The sequence below is a fragment of the Sceloporus undulatus genome, chromosome 3 (genome assembly GCF_019175285.1).
Source record: "Sceloporus undulatus isolate JIND9_A2432 ecotype Alabama chromosome 3, SceUnd_v1.1, whole genome shotgun sequence".
NCBI lineage: Eukaryota > Metazoa > Chordata > Lepidosauria > Squamata > Phrynosomatidae > Sceloporus > Sceloporus undulatus.
Window position 1 is genome coordinate 241,572,503 of NC_056524.1, and position 18,504 is coordinate 241,591,006.

Sequence of the window (18,504 nt, forward strand, 5' to 3'; positions counted from 1 at the left end):
ACTTAAGTCATAAAAAAGGTTTTTTTTCCACTCAGTTTCATCACTTTGATAATAACAGCTGTGCAAGCTATTTATGATGAATTAAGTAGGGATGCAGTGAAATAAACTATACTTGTTTTAATAGTCAAATGCCACTACCTATTTGATCATCCTAAAGTTGTGATCATCAAAAACTATGTTATGTTTTATTCTGGTTGCAGGTTTATGAATTTTCTGATGCAACCTTCTTCTCCTGCACCCACTCCTGTAGATATTACTAAGATTGGAATTGAAGATCTTTCTACTTCTCTTTACATCTGACCTGAGATGGGCAAATGGTTCTTTTCTCATGAATTTCAGCTCACTAGTTATAAAATTTTGGGAATCTCCCCTCTCCCATTCCAAGGGTGTGAAATAAAAGATGGCAAGGAGTGAATAAATTAAGTAACCCCCCCCCCATAGATTTTACCTTCCTTATCACAACGTGATTGGCAATGGTCATGAGGAACATCAAACTATCCCTTTTCTATATGATCTCTACATTGGGATACCTAGAAGTCTGTTAACTTCCCGGTTGCCTGGTTTTACCGTGGAAAAAACAGATCCTCAGGGAGGAAAAGAAAAATGTTTCTTCTACCATCATATTAGCCCAATCTGCTCCCATATAAGTTTAAAAGGGGAGGCAGGATAAATAGGAAAGGTCTAGGTTCATTACGTTTTGAAATAAAGCATCTGAAAGAAGGGGGGGGGGGTTTGGATCCTGAACTGTCCTGATTTTTCTTACTGTTGCTGAACTGTTGTTATTAACTATTTAATCCTGCCTTTCATCCAGGACAGCGCCTATCTCTGGTGAGTTGATAGGCATAGGCAACATAGGACCATTGCCCACTTAAATAAACCAGCTTATCTCTTCTGAATTGAAGCATAATTTGGGAGGAAAGTGGGTCCTATCACAAGGATTTTGCAGCTGAAACTGCTGGGCGAGTTCAGTCCGGCTGCAGCCCGGGTCCCAGGGTGCTTCGGCAGCCTATTTCGAAACTGGGAGCTTTCTGACTTTAAAATGGCCACCAATGCGCCAGGGACTTGGGCTGAAGCTGGCTGGACTCGCTCAGTGGCAAAATCATTGCGAAGTTGCTTCCTGAATTACACCTATTTCAGAGAGGTAAGGCAGGTATTTAGTAGTGCGTAAGGTCCATAGATGTATATGGAATGGTAAAAATATTCCCATTATTTTCAAAATAGAACCACAATGAAGCTTTCCAATCCATCCTGAGTAAGAAGTGCAGTTTAAAAGACTAAAGCTTTTTCCTGCTTTACTACTGGTGTTTCTTAACTGGAATAATTGTAGATTGAATATGACCAATGTAAGAGCTTTGTTGCTGGTTAGGTGTGTTGGATATCAGGGTAGAAACAGGAGCATTTACTGTGCATGACAGAACTTTCAAAAGTAATGATCTTTCTTGGTAGGATAGAAAATAAACCAAAAAGAACTAAGCTTTTCAAGATGCCACAACAATTGGTTGTTCTGTGCCTCGTTTCAATATTCTTTTAGATGTGTTATTAGTGTCTGCTAGAGGTAAGCACACTTTTACACAATACCTTGGAGAAGAGAAGCCACAGGGGTGAGACTGCTAGTACTTCTCTTCTGTGGCGTATCCTTTCCAACTGACAGCATTTTGCATAGGTCTGGAAATTAGCAGCATGATTTTAGATTGCAGAAAAAAGTTAGGTATATTTGAAACAAAGCATATCCTGATATACTGGATTCTTAAAGACATAAGTAAGCAAATTGAGCCCATGTAGTGTAAGGGTTAATTTGTATTTAAAAATACTAAGTGTCAGAATGTAGAGGGATGACCTGGGCCACAAGTGAAAAGGTAAAACAAAACTTGCTTTTTTGTGCAAGCAGTTCAGTAATGGCTCCAGGGGCTGGCTGGTAATAGTCTCAGATCTTCAGGTGCTAGAGCAAAATGGCTCAAGTGGTTAACCCCCCCCCCCCCCCGTGCTTTAGATTCTGGTTCATACAGTTGCCAAGCAGATGTTCTTGGGAAGGCCAGAAGCAGGGCATGAAGGCAGTGGTGTTGTTCCATCATGAATCCCATTTGGAAAGAAAAGCAGGATATAAATCCCATAAAAGAAAAGAAAAGAATGAGTATTCAGTGGAATGTAGTTGAACCTTGTTCTTTCAGAACAGAATCTGAACCTGGAGTTGAATATTGTTCTTTCAAAATGTGTTCTGCCTTTTCTACGTTTATTTCCGGCTCGTGATCTGGGTTAAATGGCATGATTCTCACTGAATCCGCTTTCAGAAATTGATTCAGAAAGGGAGGCCATGCTTTTTGCTCATTTTTGCCCATTTAATCTGTGTCAAAAAGACGCTAGGGAAATGGGATATTTTTTGGGCTGAATCGATTTATTTAGAAATAAATAGATTCATCCCAAGTGGGAACTAGGAGGATTTGAATCGGAATCGAATCTGCCCTGGTTCCCATTGGCAGCCCGGCCCGGGGGGCAGCTGGCATGGCCCGGTCTTTCCTGGCCCCAAAATCCCTGGCCTAGCCTCCTTACCAGCTTACCACTGACTGGGTTCCCTGGGCTTTTAAAATAATTTCCCATGGCTGGGAAGGCTGGAAGGAGGTTGCATAGATGCAGGAGGCCTTGTGACCTCCTTCCCGGCTTTACTCCGGCTTCTCTGCGACCTTCTTCCGGCTTCCCCAGCCGCAGAATTTTTTTAAAAAAGGCTCAGGGAACCCAGCCAGCAGCCAAAAAAGCTGGTAGATGCTGGGCCAGGGCTTTGGGGTCCAGGAGAGGCCAGAGACAGGCAGGGAAATCAAGCTGCTGATTCCTGAACCGATTCCTGAAACTAGTGCAAACATAGTGGGAATTACGTTTTTTCAGAACCAGTTTCAGGAATCGGTTCAGGAAATGGATTTTCTGCTAAGTAAGAATAGGCCCTGAATTTCTTTAACATATTTGGCAAGGAAATGTAGGCAAACTAATCCTTTAGAATATTTTCAGCATGCCCTCTCAACTTTCCTGATTGTGCAGGGACAGTGCTGATTAATCTTCTCTCCTCCCATTTTTTCAGCTGTTTTTTAAAAAAATGTTCTAGTTTCTTCCTCCTCTTCTCACTCTCTCCTTGTGCTCAGTTTACTTCAGTTGCTGCAAACTAACTTCAAAGTACAAACGTAGTTAGCAGGGGGAGAGGGGAGGGTGGAATCTTGCCCTTCTTGAACATGCTCAAGCAAAAGCAAACTGCTGCAGCCCCTCCTAGCTTGAATGTTTGTCCTCATTAACAGCTTTTGCCCTTTTGAGCAGATATCGATGTTGGTCGATCACACGTATCCTGATCTCTGAAATGTTGGAGGGTAGCTGTAGGATTAATCTTCTTCATAGTACTTGGACAAGCCAGAACTTTAAAAAAATGTTTCAGGGGTGGGGGAGCAGAAGTTGATATTCTTAATTCAGCCTCTCATCTTGCCCTTCCTTGCTATGAAAACTGATTTTTGGCCTCCCTCTCTAAAAGATGAAAGAAGTTGAAAAGCAGCTGTTTCAAGAGGCTCACAAACTTTTGGCATGCTCTTGTTTTAAGGAGCAGTTTTGCTTTATACTGTGGTTACACCCATCATTAGGGTTAGGCCCCTTACTGTTTTGCAGTAGGTTTTGCCAGCACATTTTTACATGCTATAGTAACTAATCATCTATTGCTTATTAAATATGGTAGAAAATACAAGAAGAAAACAGAGCTGCATGTACATAACTTCCCCTTTTGTGCCTATTCCCAAGGCTGTATTAACTTGCAAGTTAACAGTTGAATATCATTGTACATAGAAGCAGCTCATGAGATGATATCCAGCCACCCGTTTCAAGTAATAACCTTAACAGGGAATGATTAGCTTGTGTATTAACCAGATACCACCACTGATATCAATTCATGTCAACACAGATCAAAACAACTGTAAGGCATATGCAATGACTCATTTTTTCCCCTCTCCCTGTCTCTGTCTTGCCCTCCCTCTGCTATAGTGTTAAATGCTAAGTGTATGACTACTTCTGTTTTCTCAGTTGCTCCTTGACAGCCATGGCTAATATTACAGGAAAATCGCATCACAGGTGGATAGATTTGATAGAGGAAGCCACAACCCTGAGTTTTGAAGACCTGAGCAACATGCTTAATAATAGGATCTTTTTAATCTCTCTCATTTATTGGGTTTCCAGAATTCAAAATTATGGCCTGTTACAGACTGCCAAAATAAAGCTGCTTCGGGTCTCTTTGGAGGTATGCTATTTAAATGATGCATGGGTCCTAAGAGTCCGGAGGTCGCGCCAAAGCCCCACTCCATTCCTAAGCACTGGAGGGCAGCTTTGGTGCAGCTTCTGGATTCTTAGGGTGCATGCGTCATTTAAACAGCATACCTCCAAAGAGACCCGAAGCAGCTTTATTTTGGCAGTCTGTAACAGGCCAAAGTGACAGCACCTAACGACAACAAATATTGGATGGCTCATGATAGTGGCTTGCCAATGTATTTTCAACAAGCCATTCCCAAAATTTCACAGTACTTTTTGTGAGATTTCAGCTTTTCTTCAAACCTCTCGCAGTTTAGGGTTATTACTGTAGTACAGGTCATTTATTCATCTTTCATTTCCTCGCTTATAACACTATGCAAAGGGATCTTGCAGCACCATTGAGACTAACTGAAAGATAGAAGTTGGTAGCTTGAACTTTGAGCCTCAAGTCTATTAAAACTCAATGCTACCAACTTTGATCTTTTAGTTAGTTTCAAAGGGGCTGCAACATCCCTTTGCATACTGATTTTCCAAACTAACATGGTTATATCTTTGAATTCTACCAGCCTGGTTTATAAAAGCAGTTCTGTTTTTGATGATAGCAAGTTGTACTGCGAAAATAATCTCCCTGTTGACAATGAAGGTGTTGAAATTGCGTATTTAGCTTTCTTTTTCTTTTTTCTTTTTTGAAAAAAGTGTTTGTAGTCTTACTCACACATACTCCCAACAATTCTGTTTCTGTAAAGTCAGCTTCCTCTATTTCTAGCTGAGGACACTCAGAGTTCCTTCCTGATTGAAATTTTGAATCATTATACTATGCTGGCTATGGGGAATTTAATTCGGACTCATTGTTGAAACTTAGATAAGAGATGGCAAAAAAGAGTTTTGAGGCATTTTACTTCCAACTAACTGATTTTATATATTTATATATCTTAAAAAGTTATAGTATTAACAAATTACATCAGTTTTTAAAATTTCTTTCTATGGCGCGTTACAGACTGCCCAAAATGGGCGGTCTGCCACCACCATCATTTGCAGTGCGGAGGAGCCCCAGCGTACAAACCGCGTGGCTCCTCCGTGCTGCAAAAAGGAGCCCCAAAATGGCGCTTCTCTTTGTGGCTCGGTTATGACGCTGCAAGGCGCCAATGGCACACTCACTGCGTCATTTGTACTGCGTGATGTGCGGACACAATGCATCTGCTATGTCAAGATGGTGGCGCCCGTGTGGAATGGGCGCCACCATTTTGTGCACGCTCCGCACGTATTAGGATTGGGGCGTCAGGAAGTGACACCCCTTTCTAATCCTAGTACTCACAGAGCGCATGCTTTACACCCGTATGTAACGGGCCTTTCATATGTTTAGGGAATTATACTGTGTGTGTGTGTGTTTTCAAGTTGCCCGTCAACTTATGGTGACTCCATGAATTTGCTAGTTTTTTCTTAGGCAAGAAATCTTCAAAGATGGTTTTACCAGTGGCTGGTATTCGTTGGCATTCTCCCATCCAAGTTCCAACCAAAACTGACGCTACTTAGCTTCCAGACTCAAACAGAATCCTGTGCCTTTAGAATATTTAGGCAAGTGGATTATTTATAATTAATTACACAGATAGGGTACTACAGTGCACCTGTGCCATACATGGGCATGCAATATGGTGCTTTAACCTTACAAGGAAGGTTAAGCTGCTAGACAAAGGAACTGTTAAATGGATCTGTAATTGGTTGACCGGCCGAACCCAAAGGGTGCTCAACAATGGCTCCTTTTCATCTTGGAGAGAAGTGACCAGTGGGGTCCCACAGGGCCCAGTGCTATTCAACATCTTTATCAATGACCTGGATGACAGAATTGGAAGCATACTTATCAAATTTGCAGATGATACCAAATTAGGGGGAATAGCTAATACTCCAGAGGACAGGATCAAGATTCAAAATGACCTGAATAGACTAGAAAGCTGGGCCAAAGCTAACAAAATGAAATTCAACACGGAGAAATGTAAGGTATTGCACTTAGGGCGGAAAAATAAAATGCACAGATATAGGATGGGTGACACCTGGCTGAATGAAACTACGTGTGAAAGGGATCTAGGAGTCCAAGTAGACCACAAGTTGAACATGAGTGAACAGTGTGATGCGGCAGCTAAAAAGGCCAATGCTATTTTAGGCTGCATCAATAGAAGTATAGTGTCTAGATCAAGAGAAGTAATAGTGCCACTGTATTCTGCTCTGGTCAGGCCCCACCTAGAATATTGTGTCCAGTTCTGGGCGCCACAATTCAGAAAGGACATTGAGAAACTGGAGCGTGTCCAAAGGAGGGCGACAAAAATGGTGAAAGGTCTGGAAACCATGCCCTATGAGGAACGACTTAGGGAGCTGGGGATGTTTAGCCTGGAGAAAAGAAGGTTAAGAGGTGATATGATCGCCCTGTTTAAATATTTGAAGGGATGTCATATTGAAGAGGGAGCAAGCTTGTTTTCTGCTGCTCCAGAGAACAAGACCCGGAACAATGGATGCAAGCTACAGGAAAAGAGATTCCACCTGAACATTAGGAGGAACTTCCTGACAGTAAGGGCTGTTCGACAGTGGAATGCACTCCCTCGGAGGGTGATAGAGTCTCCTTCCTTGGAGGTCTTTAAACAGAGGCTGGATGGCCATCTGTCAGGGATGCTTTGATTTGGATTTCCTGCATGGCAGGGGGTTGGACTGGATGGCCCTAGTGGTCTCTTCCAACTCTATGATTCTATGATTCTATATATAATGGTGTGCACACTTTGCCACATGTGGGAGCACTCTCCCATTAAAACAGAATGGATCCCCTGTGTATGGGGAGGGCCCACTGTATTTCAACATGGTTTTCCCATTGTGAAGAAGGTAGTAAACATGTAAAAAGAAGATAAACATTTAATGCTGTCCGCTTAGGTCTTTTTGAAGCCATAAAACACTGAACTGTATTTCCTATCAGTAGCCAGTGTCATAGATATTGGTGGTTATTCATTGTATAGTGCTGTTATATAGTTTATTGCAGATATATTTTATGGAATTCAAAGAATCTGGTGCAGTAAGAATTGCAGAGCCTGAAGGAACCTCAAAAGTAATCAAGTTCACATTTCTAGTGTCTCTAACATCCAGCCTCTGTTTACAAACTTCTAACAGTTTGTTTAAGAACTACCAACACTGTTGAATAGTGCATACTGTCAGAATGTTCTTTCTAATTTGTTTAATCTGAATCCCTGAGTACGCAATATTTAAATTATGTAATACAGAATTAGAGACTGAGGGAACTATCCTATATAGTTTCAAAGGGGGAAAAATGCTCATTGACCATGGCAAAAAAGTTTGAAAAAGGTCTAAACATAATGCATAAAGGTTGCATGGAATTCAAAGGAACAGCACTATTAGCTGAAGCTTATAGAAAAAAATAATGGATGAACAAAGGAAATAGGAGCAAGAAGCTTGAGAAGAAGAATAGAATAAAATGTCTCACCCTAAGCACTGTACCAAACATTCTCCAGCTCTAGCACTTTTTGTAAAAAAATGGCACAACATGGAACAATGTCTAATAATAGCCAAATACAGAACAGCTATTAAAAGGGAAGGAAGCCTTTTACAGGCCCTTCAAGAATTAGATGTCAGCCTTATTGTAGATAAAGGGAAGAATATGTTTTCCTGATGATTTTTGGGATTACTACTTTCATCCTATATTGTTATGAAGCCAAAATCAACTTCAAACAATACCTTTTATCAGAGTAAATAAAACCACTGGCTTTTGCCTTATTCAGTAAGAAAGACCATCTGTTTTTGGCAGGCTTCTCATGTTTAAGAGCAATTTGGCAGACAGATGTAGTATAATCATACTATACCTATCAAATTTAGGCAACACAGGTAGGTTAGAATTTTGTTCAGGTTTTTTTTCTTATAAGAATTTACCAGAAGTCACAATTTCTTTATAAATGGGACAGGGGGAAAACACACTGGGAAGTAAAAAATCCAAAGCAAAACCCACACATTTCTCCATCAAAATCTCACAAATAAACCTTTCATCTGCAGTCCTTGTTTTTCTGGTATATTTCACTTTCTCCAGTATAGAATCAAATGTACAAAACACATGCGTTACTGATAATTCTTTGCATGCCAATAATTGTATATAATTTAACATTTATGTTTGGATACATGTAATCATATGATGAACAACAGGGACTTATTTCTGTATGTAGAAATTGCAGTACAGTCACATGCACATTAATTCCATGGAATGATAAATATTTTACTGTAGAAAATTTCATCTGCATATTGCCTAAGCTTTCATAAATTTGGATGGATTTGCTAGATTGGCTATCAAGAACAGATTGGTCTGATGCTGAATTTGAAGTCTAAAATGTTATTTAGAATTAATGATTTTTTTATGATTGCAAGTTTATGAAGGCAATTGAATATTTATTTATTTGAATACTTGTTTGTTTATTTAATTTGCAAGCACCTTTCTGTCAGCACAATAACTCAACTATGAAATGTTTACTTGAATATGTCACAGGCCTTAGTATGTGTGAATTTCATTTCCCCGAATTGAGTATATATTTTGGAAGTAAAGAGCAAAAAGGAGACTCTATAGCATTACTTATCAGGGTGCAATTGACTGCTATACAATATTAGACAATTCTTGTCTATGTGATAGACACTTAAATATAAGATACATGTCCAAATCCATCTTCATGAGAGGATAGTACAGTCATTCCACAGCTTACGAGCTAAGCTTTCCTTCTCAGAGTTACCATTATCCTTGTCTGAAGGTACTAGAAGCAAGTATCCATTACCTGAGCTTTTGAAGTGGTCTTTACTTGTGGTTGACTTTTTGCTTATCTTCCACTTTCAAATAACCGTAACACAGACACCTGTCTATAAAAATAAGGCATGTATAATTTTGAGGGATCAGTCCTTTGTGCATTTAGCTTTCTTGAGAGTAGGCTGCACAAAACAGTGTGCAACTTGTCTTCCAGTAAAAAGGGTGATTTTGCATATTATACCATATATAAATTAGATAATACCACTTGGGTAGTGAAAATGAAATGCACAGATATTGGATGGTTGACACCTGAATTGGCAACAGTGCATGCGAAAGGGATCTAGGAGTCTTAGTGGGCCATAACCTGAACTTGGCTCAGCAGTATGATGCAGTAGCTAGGAAATACAATCCTAGGGTGTTTCAATAGGAGTACGATGTCTAGATTGAGGAAAGTAATAGTGACATTTTATTCTGCTTTGGTCAGACCTCGCCTGGAATACTGGGTCCAGTTCTGGGCACCACAATTCGAAAGGGATATCGGCAAGTGGAAGTGTGTCCAGAGGAAGGTGACCAAAATGGTGAAAGGTCTGCAAGCCATGCCCTATGAGGAGTGGCCTAGGGTATGTTCAGCATGGAGAAGAGAAGGTTAAGAGGTGACATAACAGCCATGTTTACATAATTGAAGGGATGCCATATTGAGGATGAAACAAGCTTGTTTTCTGCTACTCCAGAGACTAGGACACAGAGCAATGAATTTAAAATACAGGAAAAGAGATTCCACTTCAAAAGAAAGAACTTTCTTGATGGTAAGAACTCTTCAGCAGTGTAATATACTGCTTCAGAGTGTGGTAGAGTCTCCTTCTTTGGAGGTTTTTAATCAGAGGCTGGATGGCCATCTGTCAGGAGTGCTTTTTGTCTTTCATCATGGCAGGGGATAAGATTCTTCCAATTCTATGATTCTATATACAGAAGAGGAGTTGGAGCTGCTGCTGAGGACAAAGCTGAACAGACCAGGCTAATGACACCATCATTTCAAAGAGGGGCTGCAATAACAGCCTGGTCGTTGACACCCAGGTGATCCTATCCAAGGGAGAAGCAGCACTGTCCCTGCTGATGCAGCGCCCCATGTGCCAACTGGATAGATGCTTTGCAACTTCTGCAGAGTTCCTTGTGCCACCCAGGTCTCTGAAAGAGAAGCCAGGACACCAATAAGGTTGTCAAGTCGTGTCTGACCATTACTGAGCTGAAGAGCCAGCATTGTCACAGACAACACTATGGTCATGTGGCCAGCATGACTACACAGAATGCTGTTACCTTCCTACCAAAGTGATACCTATTTATCTACTTGCATTTGAATGCTTTTGAACTGCTAGTTTGACAGAAGCTGGGACTAGTAACAGGAGCTCACTCCATCATGTGCAGTTGCACCTTGAACTGCCAACCTACCACTCTTGCAGTCTTCAGAATCAGCATCTTAACCACTGAGCTATAAGAGCCAACTAAAAAACTATTTAACTGTTTAAAAAATTAAAAATACAAACCAATTCTGTAAAAGTCTAAAACACAATTAGAACATTTGTTATATGCTGTCTGCAATGCCTGCCTCAAAGACAACACAGTTTCTTTACTGCTGTGTATGGATATACTCCTTAATAAGCATCACAGCTAGACTAAAATGTGCCAAACAGCTACTGTTATGGAGGGTGACACTGGCAGACAATCTCCCAGAGACAATGGCAGTGGTACCATAGCTAATGCTTGCTAGTACTGTGCAGAGGGAGGCATGGCAACCCTCCCCTTTGAGGATCGTTTATCATGATTTATTTTTATTTATTTATGGGTTTTATATTCTGCCTTTCTCCTAAAAGGGGATTCAAGGAGGCTTGAATCCATGGAAACTGTTATGGTGGAAACCGTTACTATGGAAATACTCTGATGGAGACAATCCAACATGAAACAAGTGATAGTGCCAGTATGTACCCAACAAGCTAATGAGGCAAAGTAGAGGATAGCTACGAGAAGCACTGGGTTAATGATGCAACTGGATTCAAGCTAAAAAAAAATTCAGATGTTGACATACTCAGAGGCAAAAGGAAAGTCTGAAGTTGTACAAAACATATTATAGGAACTTGGAATGTGAGAAGCATGAATTAGGAAAAGCTTGACATAATAAAACAAGAAATGGAGCTTAAAAACATTGCAGTACTTGGAGTCAGCAAGCCGAAGTGGACAGGAATGGGACATTTATAGAGTCAGACAATTATATAGTGTTTCATTCAGGAAATGAAAGGACAAGAAGAAATGGGGTGGCATTAACAGTGAAGAGAGATGTAGCAAAAGCAGTCAAAGTCTATAATGCAAAGATTGACCGAATCATATCAAGACTTCAGGGTCCAGCAGGGAAACACTACCTGTTTCCAATTCCTGGAATAAATTTTCTATCAAGGAGACCAAAACATTCTCTTTCCCTTGGTTAAGCCTAACACTAACTTGAAATGGATCTAGATAAGGCCAGAAATACTCCTTCAGGTAACATGGCTCTGAATCAGCTTTCTCTATATAGCAAAGAATACCATTTTGTATGTTAACTATTCAATATGTGTTGCATTTTATGTTGTTAAAACAGTACAATAAGTTTAAATTTGATTTAAAAAGTAGAATATTGTATTTGTTTCAGCTTCCACAAGACGTATTGTATATACTTCCACAAAATCTCTAGCCTTCCCAACAAAACCTTTTTTAAAAAGCTAAAAATTTCTGGAATTCCAACAACATTAGTTCTGTTATTAAAAACAGTAACAATTACAAAAGAAAAATTAAAGCCCTATTGAGGTCAGTGAAACTTGCTAGCAGATAAGTGTACAGAGGAATCTTCTTTTGTATAACGGCGGGAATTGCTTTAACTTACACAAAAGGCAGATATATTTGTGACTGCTTGCTATTGATGGGGTAAATTTAAGGGTACAAGAGGTACATTATTATAGGTAGGTATACTGTACTTAGGATGAAATATCTGGAATGCATTGCCAGCATGGTATAAGGGTCTGAGGGTTGGGCTACAATTCTGGAGACCAGGCTTTCAATCCCCGCTTGGCTATGGAAATCCATTGGGTGACCTTGAGGAAATCACATTCTCTGAGCCTCAGATGAAGGCAAAGGCAATGACAAATTCCCTCTGAAAAAATCTCACCTAGAAAATCCCATGAGCCTTAGAGTTTCCATAAGTCAAAAATTACTTGAAAGTACACAACAATATTGCCACAATACTATGTCATAAACTATACATTAGTATACTTCAGTAGTATATACAAAATATATAATATAGCACAGCTATTTTTTTTATTTTATTTTATATATAAATACAAACATTAGACATACCACACATAACATACACTTAGATACCAACTAATAAACATACACTAGCACAGCTAAAATTTTAACACATTAGAATTGAACTGCAGCAAATAACATCTTCTTTAAATTAATATACAGTATTTTAATTTGATGGTATGATAGCGCAGATTTGAAAGGGTCTATGCAGATATTCCAGTGTCTAATGCGATAGTCAGATTTTCTTGAGTAGTATTCCTAGATTTTTGTAATTTAACACAGAAAGCTTTTTCTACAAAGTGACGGCACATTAATATATATATCAAGGGGTCCATGCATATGTTTGCAGTTGCTAACCAAAGAGTGGTTTCTTTTGCTATGTATAATTGGTTCTGTACAGCACAGTCAATACGTTTGCCAGTTTGGCTAAGAGTGTAAGGTACTCTAGCAAAATGAAAAGGGGCAAAGCAAATGAAAAAAACAGCCACAATTATAAATACTTTACTCTTAGCTCTTTGTTTGATTTTGCATTCTTTTGTTTGTGTTTTTATGTAAGAACTATAGATCTTTCTAGCAATAATTATGTAAACCAGGAGGATTAGGATCAGCACAGTCCAGAAGACAAGTTGGCATATGTAGTTGACAGCTTCATGCCATTTCAGTCCCAAGTGATTCTTCAAAGAAGCACATTTCTTGACAGTGAGTGGTGTTGCTTCACGGTTTGACAAAATCACATTTGGCAAGGAAAGGCCAAAAAAGAAGAACCACACAAACCCAGAAAGAATTTTTGCTGAAGTGACATCATGTAACCGAAACTTCCCAAATGGCCTAATGATCTTGAGAAACCTGTCTATAGAAATAAGTCCAAGCAGTACTATGCTGATATACATAGTCGCGTAAAATATGACAGCTGAAAAACGGCAAACAAAAGCTTTAAGTTGCCATAGTCCCAGTTCTGAATCTGTTAGAATCTTAAATGGCAGCATAAGTGTCATTATAAAATCAGAAACCAAGATGTTCTTAAGATATACAATGAAACTTGATGAGCTTTGAATCTGGAAAAAAGCCAACACAGCTAAACTGTTGAGTAGAAATCCAGCAACGAAAAGAAAGCTGTACAAGAGTGGGAATACCACATGGGCTATCCGGGTGTCTCGCAGGCATTGTCCAGAGAAAGATGATGTCCCATTGGAGATGTTGATGCTTCCATTCATGGTTTAGAACTGTGACTGAGGAAAAAAAATATTTGATGAAATGCAAGTCTTTATAAAAAAAAACCCCTTTAAATATATAATTAAGTAAAAAAAGATATTGTACTTCACAATCTAGTGCTTTAAAATACTGGAAGCAAGACATTGAAAAATTGTATCCCCATATTAACCTGTTCATGCTGTAAGACAGTGATGGCGAACCTTTTTAGTTCGCCATGCCAAGGGTGGAGCTTCTGCCCTCCGGGGGTGGGGCCCTGTGCCAGAGGTGGGGCTTCCACCCTCCAAGGGCAGGGCTTCCACCCTCCAGGGGCGGGGCTATCCCCCGCGCCCTTTCCTGGCCTCCAGCTGTCTCTGAGAGACAGCTGGAAGTCGGGGGAAATTGGGGGAGGGGGGACAGGTGCACACCTGCTCCTCCTGCCCTTCCCTTGGCCTCCAGATGTTTCTCAGAGGACACCTTCGGAGGACACCTCTGGCCTGGCAAAGCCCCGCAGGCAGGAGGAGGAGGAAGCCGGTGCCCCTTGCTCCTCTCCTTGGGGCTTTGCCAGGTCGGAGGTGTCTTCCAAAGGGCACCTCAGGTCGGGCAAAGCCCCGTGGGCAGGAGGAGGAGCAGGAGGCCGCCCGCTCTTTCTTCCCCAGCCCTTTTCCTTCCTTCCCTGCAATCAATTTTTAGTATGGTGCAGCAAATAGAACTTTTGACGGGGTGTATGTAGTGTTTTGTTTTTTTAAAACCCTTTCCATTCTGTTTTAATGTTTCTAATGCTCTTTTTAACTTGTGTTTTTAACCTCAAATTTATTTATTTTTAACTTTTGTGTTAAACTGTGTTTTAAACTATGCTGTATTTTTTTAAAAAAAAATGCTGTACTTTGCCTTGAATCGCATGATAATAGGATATAAAAGGCAAGATAGAAAACAAAAAGATGAAAACAAACAAACAAAATTTTTAAGTTACATGGAAGTTTGCTTAAGGTATAGCTTAATATGGAGAAGCAACCTTATCAATTTGTATGGCATATACAAAGTTATTTTATTGCTTGATAATCATAAGCTTAGTTAGGAGCTGATGTTTACCTAGAAATAGGGGGATTGGCTTTGCATTTTATGTGGAAATGTATGATTCTATTCCCACACTTGAGGGGAGTTTGGCAAATGGGGAAATTCCTTCTTTTCTATGAGATAAAATCCAAGCTGTCCCAACAAGTAATTTGCTTTTTACTCATGGGGATATGTGTGAGTTTACAGAGAAATGGGTAGTCAGTGCACATGGGGATACGTATGAGTTTGCAGAAGCATGGGTAGTCAGTGCACAAATTGGTTCTATTATATTTATTTTAATTATTTTATTGATATTATCTGTAGTGATATTATTTATAGGCTGCCCATTAGCAACATTCTCTGGGTTGCTCATAAAATAAAAATAAGAAATTAAAAATACAACAATAAAATAAAAATGTAGCAAATAAATCACTGGACCAAAAAGCAACACCATATAAGACCAAAAACAGGTAAAAGAAAGAATAAAAAGCAACAGAGCAAAAAAATAAATGTTAAAAATAAGGTTTGAGAAGATAAATTATTATTATTATTATTAAAACAGGTACCAGGTTGAGATGCTGGGTGGGCATTTAATAACTGGGTTACCACAGATAAAAAGGCCATTTTTGTCAGGGACATTAGCAAGGTCAGATGCAGGTCCAATTTAGGATTTGTGTAGGTACCTGTTTCAACAGACAGTTCTTCAAGCACTGAGATCTCGAACTGTGCAGGGATTTTAAATTCCAAATCAGTTCTTTGAAATGCACCCAGTTAGGGACTGATTGCATGTCCTCTTGTGCTCCTTTTGAATCCTATATAAAGTTGCTCAGTCTCTGTCCTTAGAAAGAAACAAGAGCTTTAGGCAGATATTGTAGTGACTTGGAACCTTATCGCACACACAATTTTCAACATTTTGGGGACTGAAGGAGGACGCTTGTGTGCACGCACATCCTACAGAAAATGGAATTTATTACACAGGAAAACGTCCTCCAAGAGGCCTCGTTCCATCCCCCAGCGCACACCCGTTCGCATCAAGTCCTGGCGGGCGCCATTTTTTGCTGACGGAAGGTAGTCTGTCAGGCAAAAATCATGCCCGTCAGGACTGGATGCAAACGGGTGCGCACCGGGGGACGGAACATGGCCTCTTGGAGGACGTCTTCTTGTGCGATGAACTCCGTTTTCAGCAGGACGTGTGTGCACACTAGCGTCCTCTTTCAGTCCCCAAAATGTTGAAAATTGTGTGTGCGATAAGGTCCTTGTTTAAGAGTGGGCATAAAGCTGTCTATACATAAAAATATGACTTAAGTTGCAATAATAAACTGCACTACTGCACTTCAATCAATAATGCAAACAAAACATAGGTAGTCATATTTGTGAGAAGGAGACAGCAGTGCTTTGGAGAGTTTGTTTGTTGGTTTGTTTGTTTTCTCCCTCTTATTCTGTCCTGGAGAATTCTAGACCCCTACAGCCACAGAGTTTAGTGGTACCTTAAGTACTAAGCGGAAGTCCTTAATTTGGCAAAAGATATTGCAATTTGCAGTCCATGATGTCTGATGGAACCTTTTGCCAAATGAAGTATGTTAGTCTATAAGGTACTACTAGGCCCTTTGATTTTGTGTCTGCTCTTCCTAAAACAATCCAACAAAAGGGACTTCTGAGTATCTGTGTTTTCTTTTTCTTTTGTAAAGATACACATTGGACTGTAGCATTTAATTCATCTCTGGGAAGATTTATGTTGTATATGGCTCCCCAAACAATAGATACACATTTAAAGTAGTGTTTCTTGTTCAGATATTCTGGGGAGGGGGTTCTTATGTCCTCAGGACACATGGGGATTATATCGAGATTTTGCCCTCACATTTCAGTCACTAAACTGGAGGATTAGGAGGGTTCCACTGCCTGGTATAGTTTTGTATGACATTATTAAGTGCTTTGGAATTTTTATCAAATTTGGTTCACAGTGTGGTGTGGGAGGACTACTAATGGGGGGGGGATCATTAGACAAAAACTCTACTTTTTGGTACATGCAGAAAGCTCCTTATTCTCCAGTTGTAGTAAAGAAACTGCCTTGAAAGGCTTGTTGAACTGGGGATGCCCAAGTTTAAATCCTCATCCAACGAAGAAAAAATAGAAAGAAAAAAGACCAATCTGTTTAATCTACCTCACAGAAAACAGAGATGTTTGTGCCTTTTTTTTGGGGGGGGGGTGTCTAAGCCACTCTGAGCTATTTAAAAAGAGGATTGGGTAAGAATATAATTTTTAAAAATCTGATTTAACAAGTCAGTGCTGGAAGAGGCCACAGCTTTATGGAAGAACACATGACTGCACTCAGAATGTCCCTGGTGCAATCTTTGGCGTTGCCAGGTAGAATTAGATAAGGTTCCTGACTGAAAATCCTGGAAAACTACTGCTATTTGGTTTTGATAATATTGAGCTAGATGAACCTATGGTTTGACTCAGTATAAGGCAACTTCTAGTGCTGTAGCCTAAATCTAAGTAGTGTAGTTTTTCTTGAAACCTTATGGAGCCGTGTTGAAATTATACAATAGTAAAACAACCAAAACTGTCCTGCAGTAAATCTCATCTTTGCCAGTATGATTAAAATGCCTTGCGCGCGCACGCACACACACACATCCACACACATCAAATATAAACTACGAATTATGGAAAAAATATTTTTGCCCAGTTTTTTTCATCATTTTTCTGAGTAGCATGCTAGTAATTATTAAGGATCTGAATAAATAAGAGAAGTGCATGAACAAAATTACTTACTTCCCTGCAGGAATTTGTGACTGCTGTTTCAGAAGGCATACTCTTGCAAGCGTAGCCACAGCAGAGAAACTTCATTTCACAAGCTTGCATCTTATACTTGTTCTTCTTCCTCATTTATCACCAGTCACATTCTCTTCCCTCCTGCCCTCAGCTGCAAGTCTCAAGGAAGATATGAATAACGTATGAGAGAGTTGGTCCCATCTTATTCTACAAGGATTCATTGTTACAAAATATATTTAGTAATATGAAGTATGGAAGTTGTTTTCCACAAAAATAAAGAAAAGAAATACTGGGAAGAAATGAAAAAATAGTGGGAGAACCTGACTTCATAGTTTAGTAGATCATCTATGTAAGAAGATCAAAATATTTTATTAGCCACAGACTTTTCATTAGATTACTTTTACAAGTTGGCACACCCTCCTACTGTTCTTATTTGGCAGGGAAAGTCTTGATCAATCCCCCATCATCCCACTTTTTCAGCTGCTTTTGAAATGTCCTAGTTTTTTCTCTTCTCCTCCCACTTTCTGCCTTTGTCCTCAGGTTATATAGTTGGCCCTCGGTATTCGCCAACTTTCCATTTGTAGATTCAAACATTTGTGGATGGCACAATGGTGGCGCATGCACTCGGCTGTGCCACGATTAGGGACAGCCCCCCCATTGTCTTGTGGTGGTGAGTGCATGCAGCTGCACCAACATTATGTTTCATCATCCCCAGTGATTGCATGGTTGCATGCATGTGCCACCACAGTACAAGGGGGATTTTGAACATCTGTGGATTTTTGTATCCACATGAGGGGCCAGAAGAGATCCCCCACATATACTGAGGGGCCAACTGTATAAATTGCTGCAAACTGAATTCAGAGTGCAAAAACAGTTTGCACTCAACTCATCAGAGGGGATGGGACAAGACAAGGGTATTGTTGCCCTACCCAGTAGTCCCAGGTAAAAGCAAGCTACTGCAGTCTCTCTGAGCTTGTGTTTTCTTCCCCATTAATAACTATTTTGATCTCAGTCTGATGGTGGTTAGCCATAAATGTCCCAGTTTTCATTTGTGAAATATTATTATACTCAGTTTTTGTTGTTTATTTTACTTTGAAAAAGGAAAAAAACTCAAGTAA

The 18,504-nt window shown here is 39.8% G+C and overlaps 2 protein-coding genes across 3 annotated transcripts in view; one reads left to right on the forward strand and one right to left on the reverse strand.

Annotated features, from left to right (window-relative positions):
- MED12L (mediator complex subunit 12L) overlaps positions 1-18,504 on the forward strand; it is a 282,618-nt gene that overhangs the window by 171,148 nt on the left and 92,966 nt on the right. The window lies entirely within an intron of this gene.
- On the reverse strand, positions 12,255-17,521 carry P2RY13 (purinergic receptor P2Y13). Of its 2 annotated transcripts, none has more exons than XM_042460109.1 (2): positions 15,298-15,411; positions 12,255-13,599 (listed from the first exon to the last, which is right to left on the reverse strand). In XM_042460109.1, the coding sequence occupies exon 2, from the start codon at positions 13,582-13,584 to the stop codon at positions 12,574-12,576; it is 1,011 nt and encodes a 336-aa protein (XP_042316043.1). In that variant the 5' UTR covers positions 13,585-13,599; positions 15,298-15,411; the 3' UTR covers positions 12,255-12,573. The 2 variants fall into 2 exon arrangements, with proteins under 2 accessions (XP_042316043.1, XP_042316042.1); XM_042460108.1 differs by lacking the exon at positions 15,298-15,411 and adding an exon at positions 17,387-17,521 and having other exon boundaries at positions 12,287-13,599.

What these genes read in the sequence shown, in the direction of transcription:
- P2RY13 (XM_042460109.1), bottom strand. Translation starts at nt 13,584, where the DNA reads ATGAATGGAAGCATCAACATCTCCAATGGGACATCATCTTTCTCTGGA.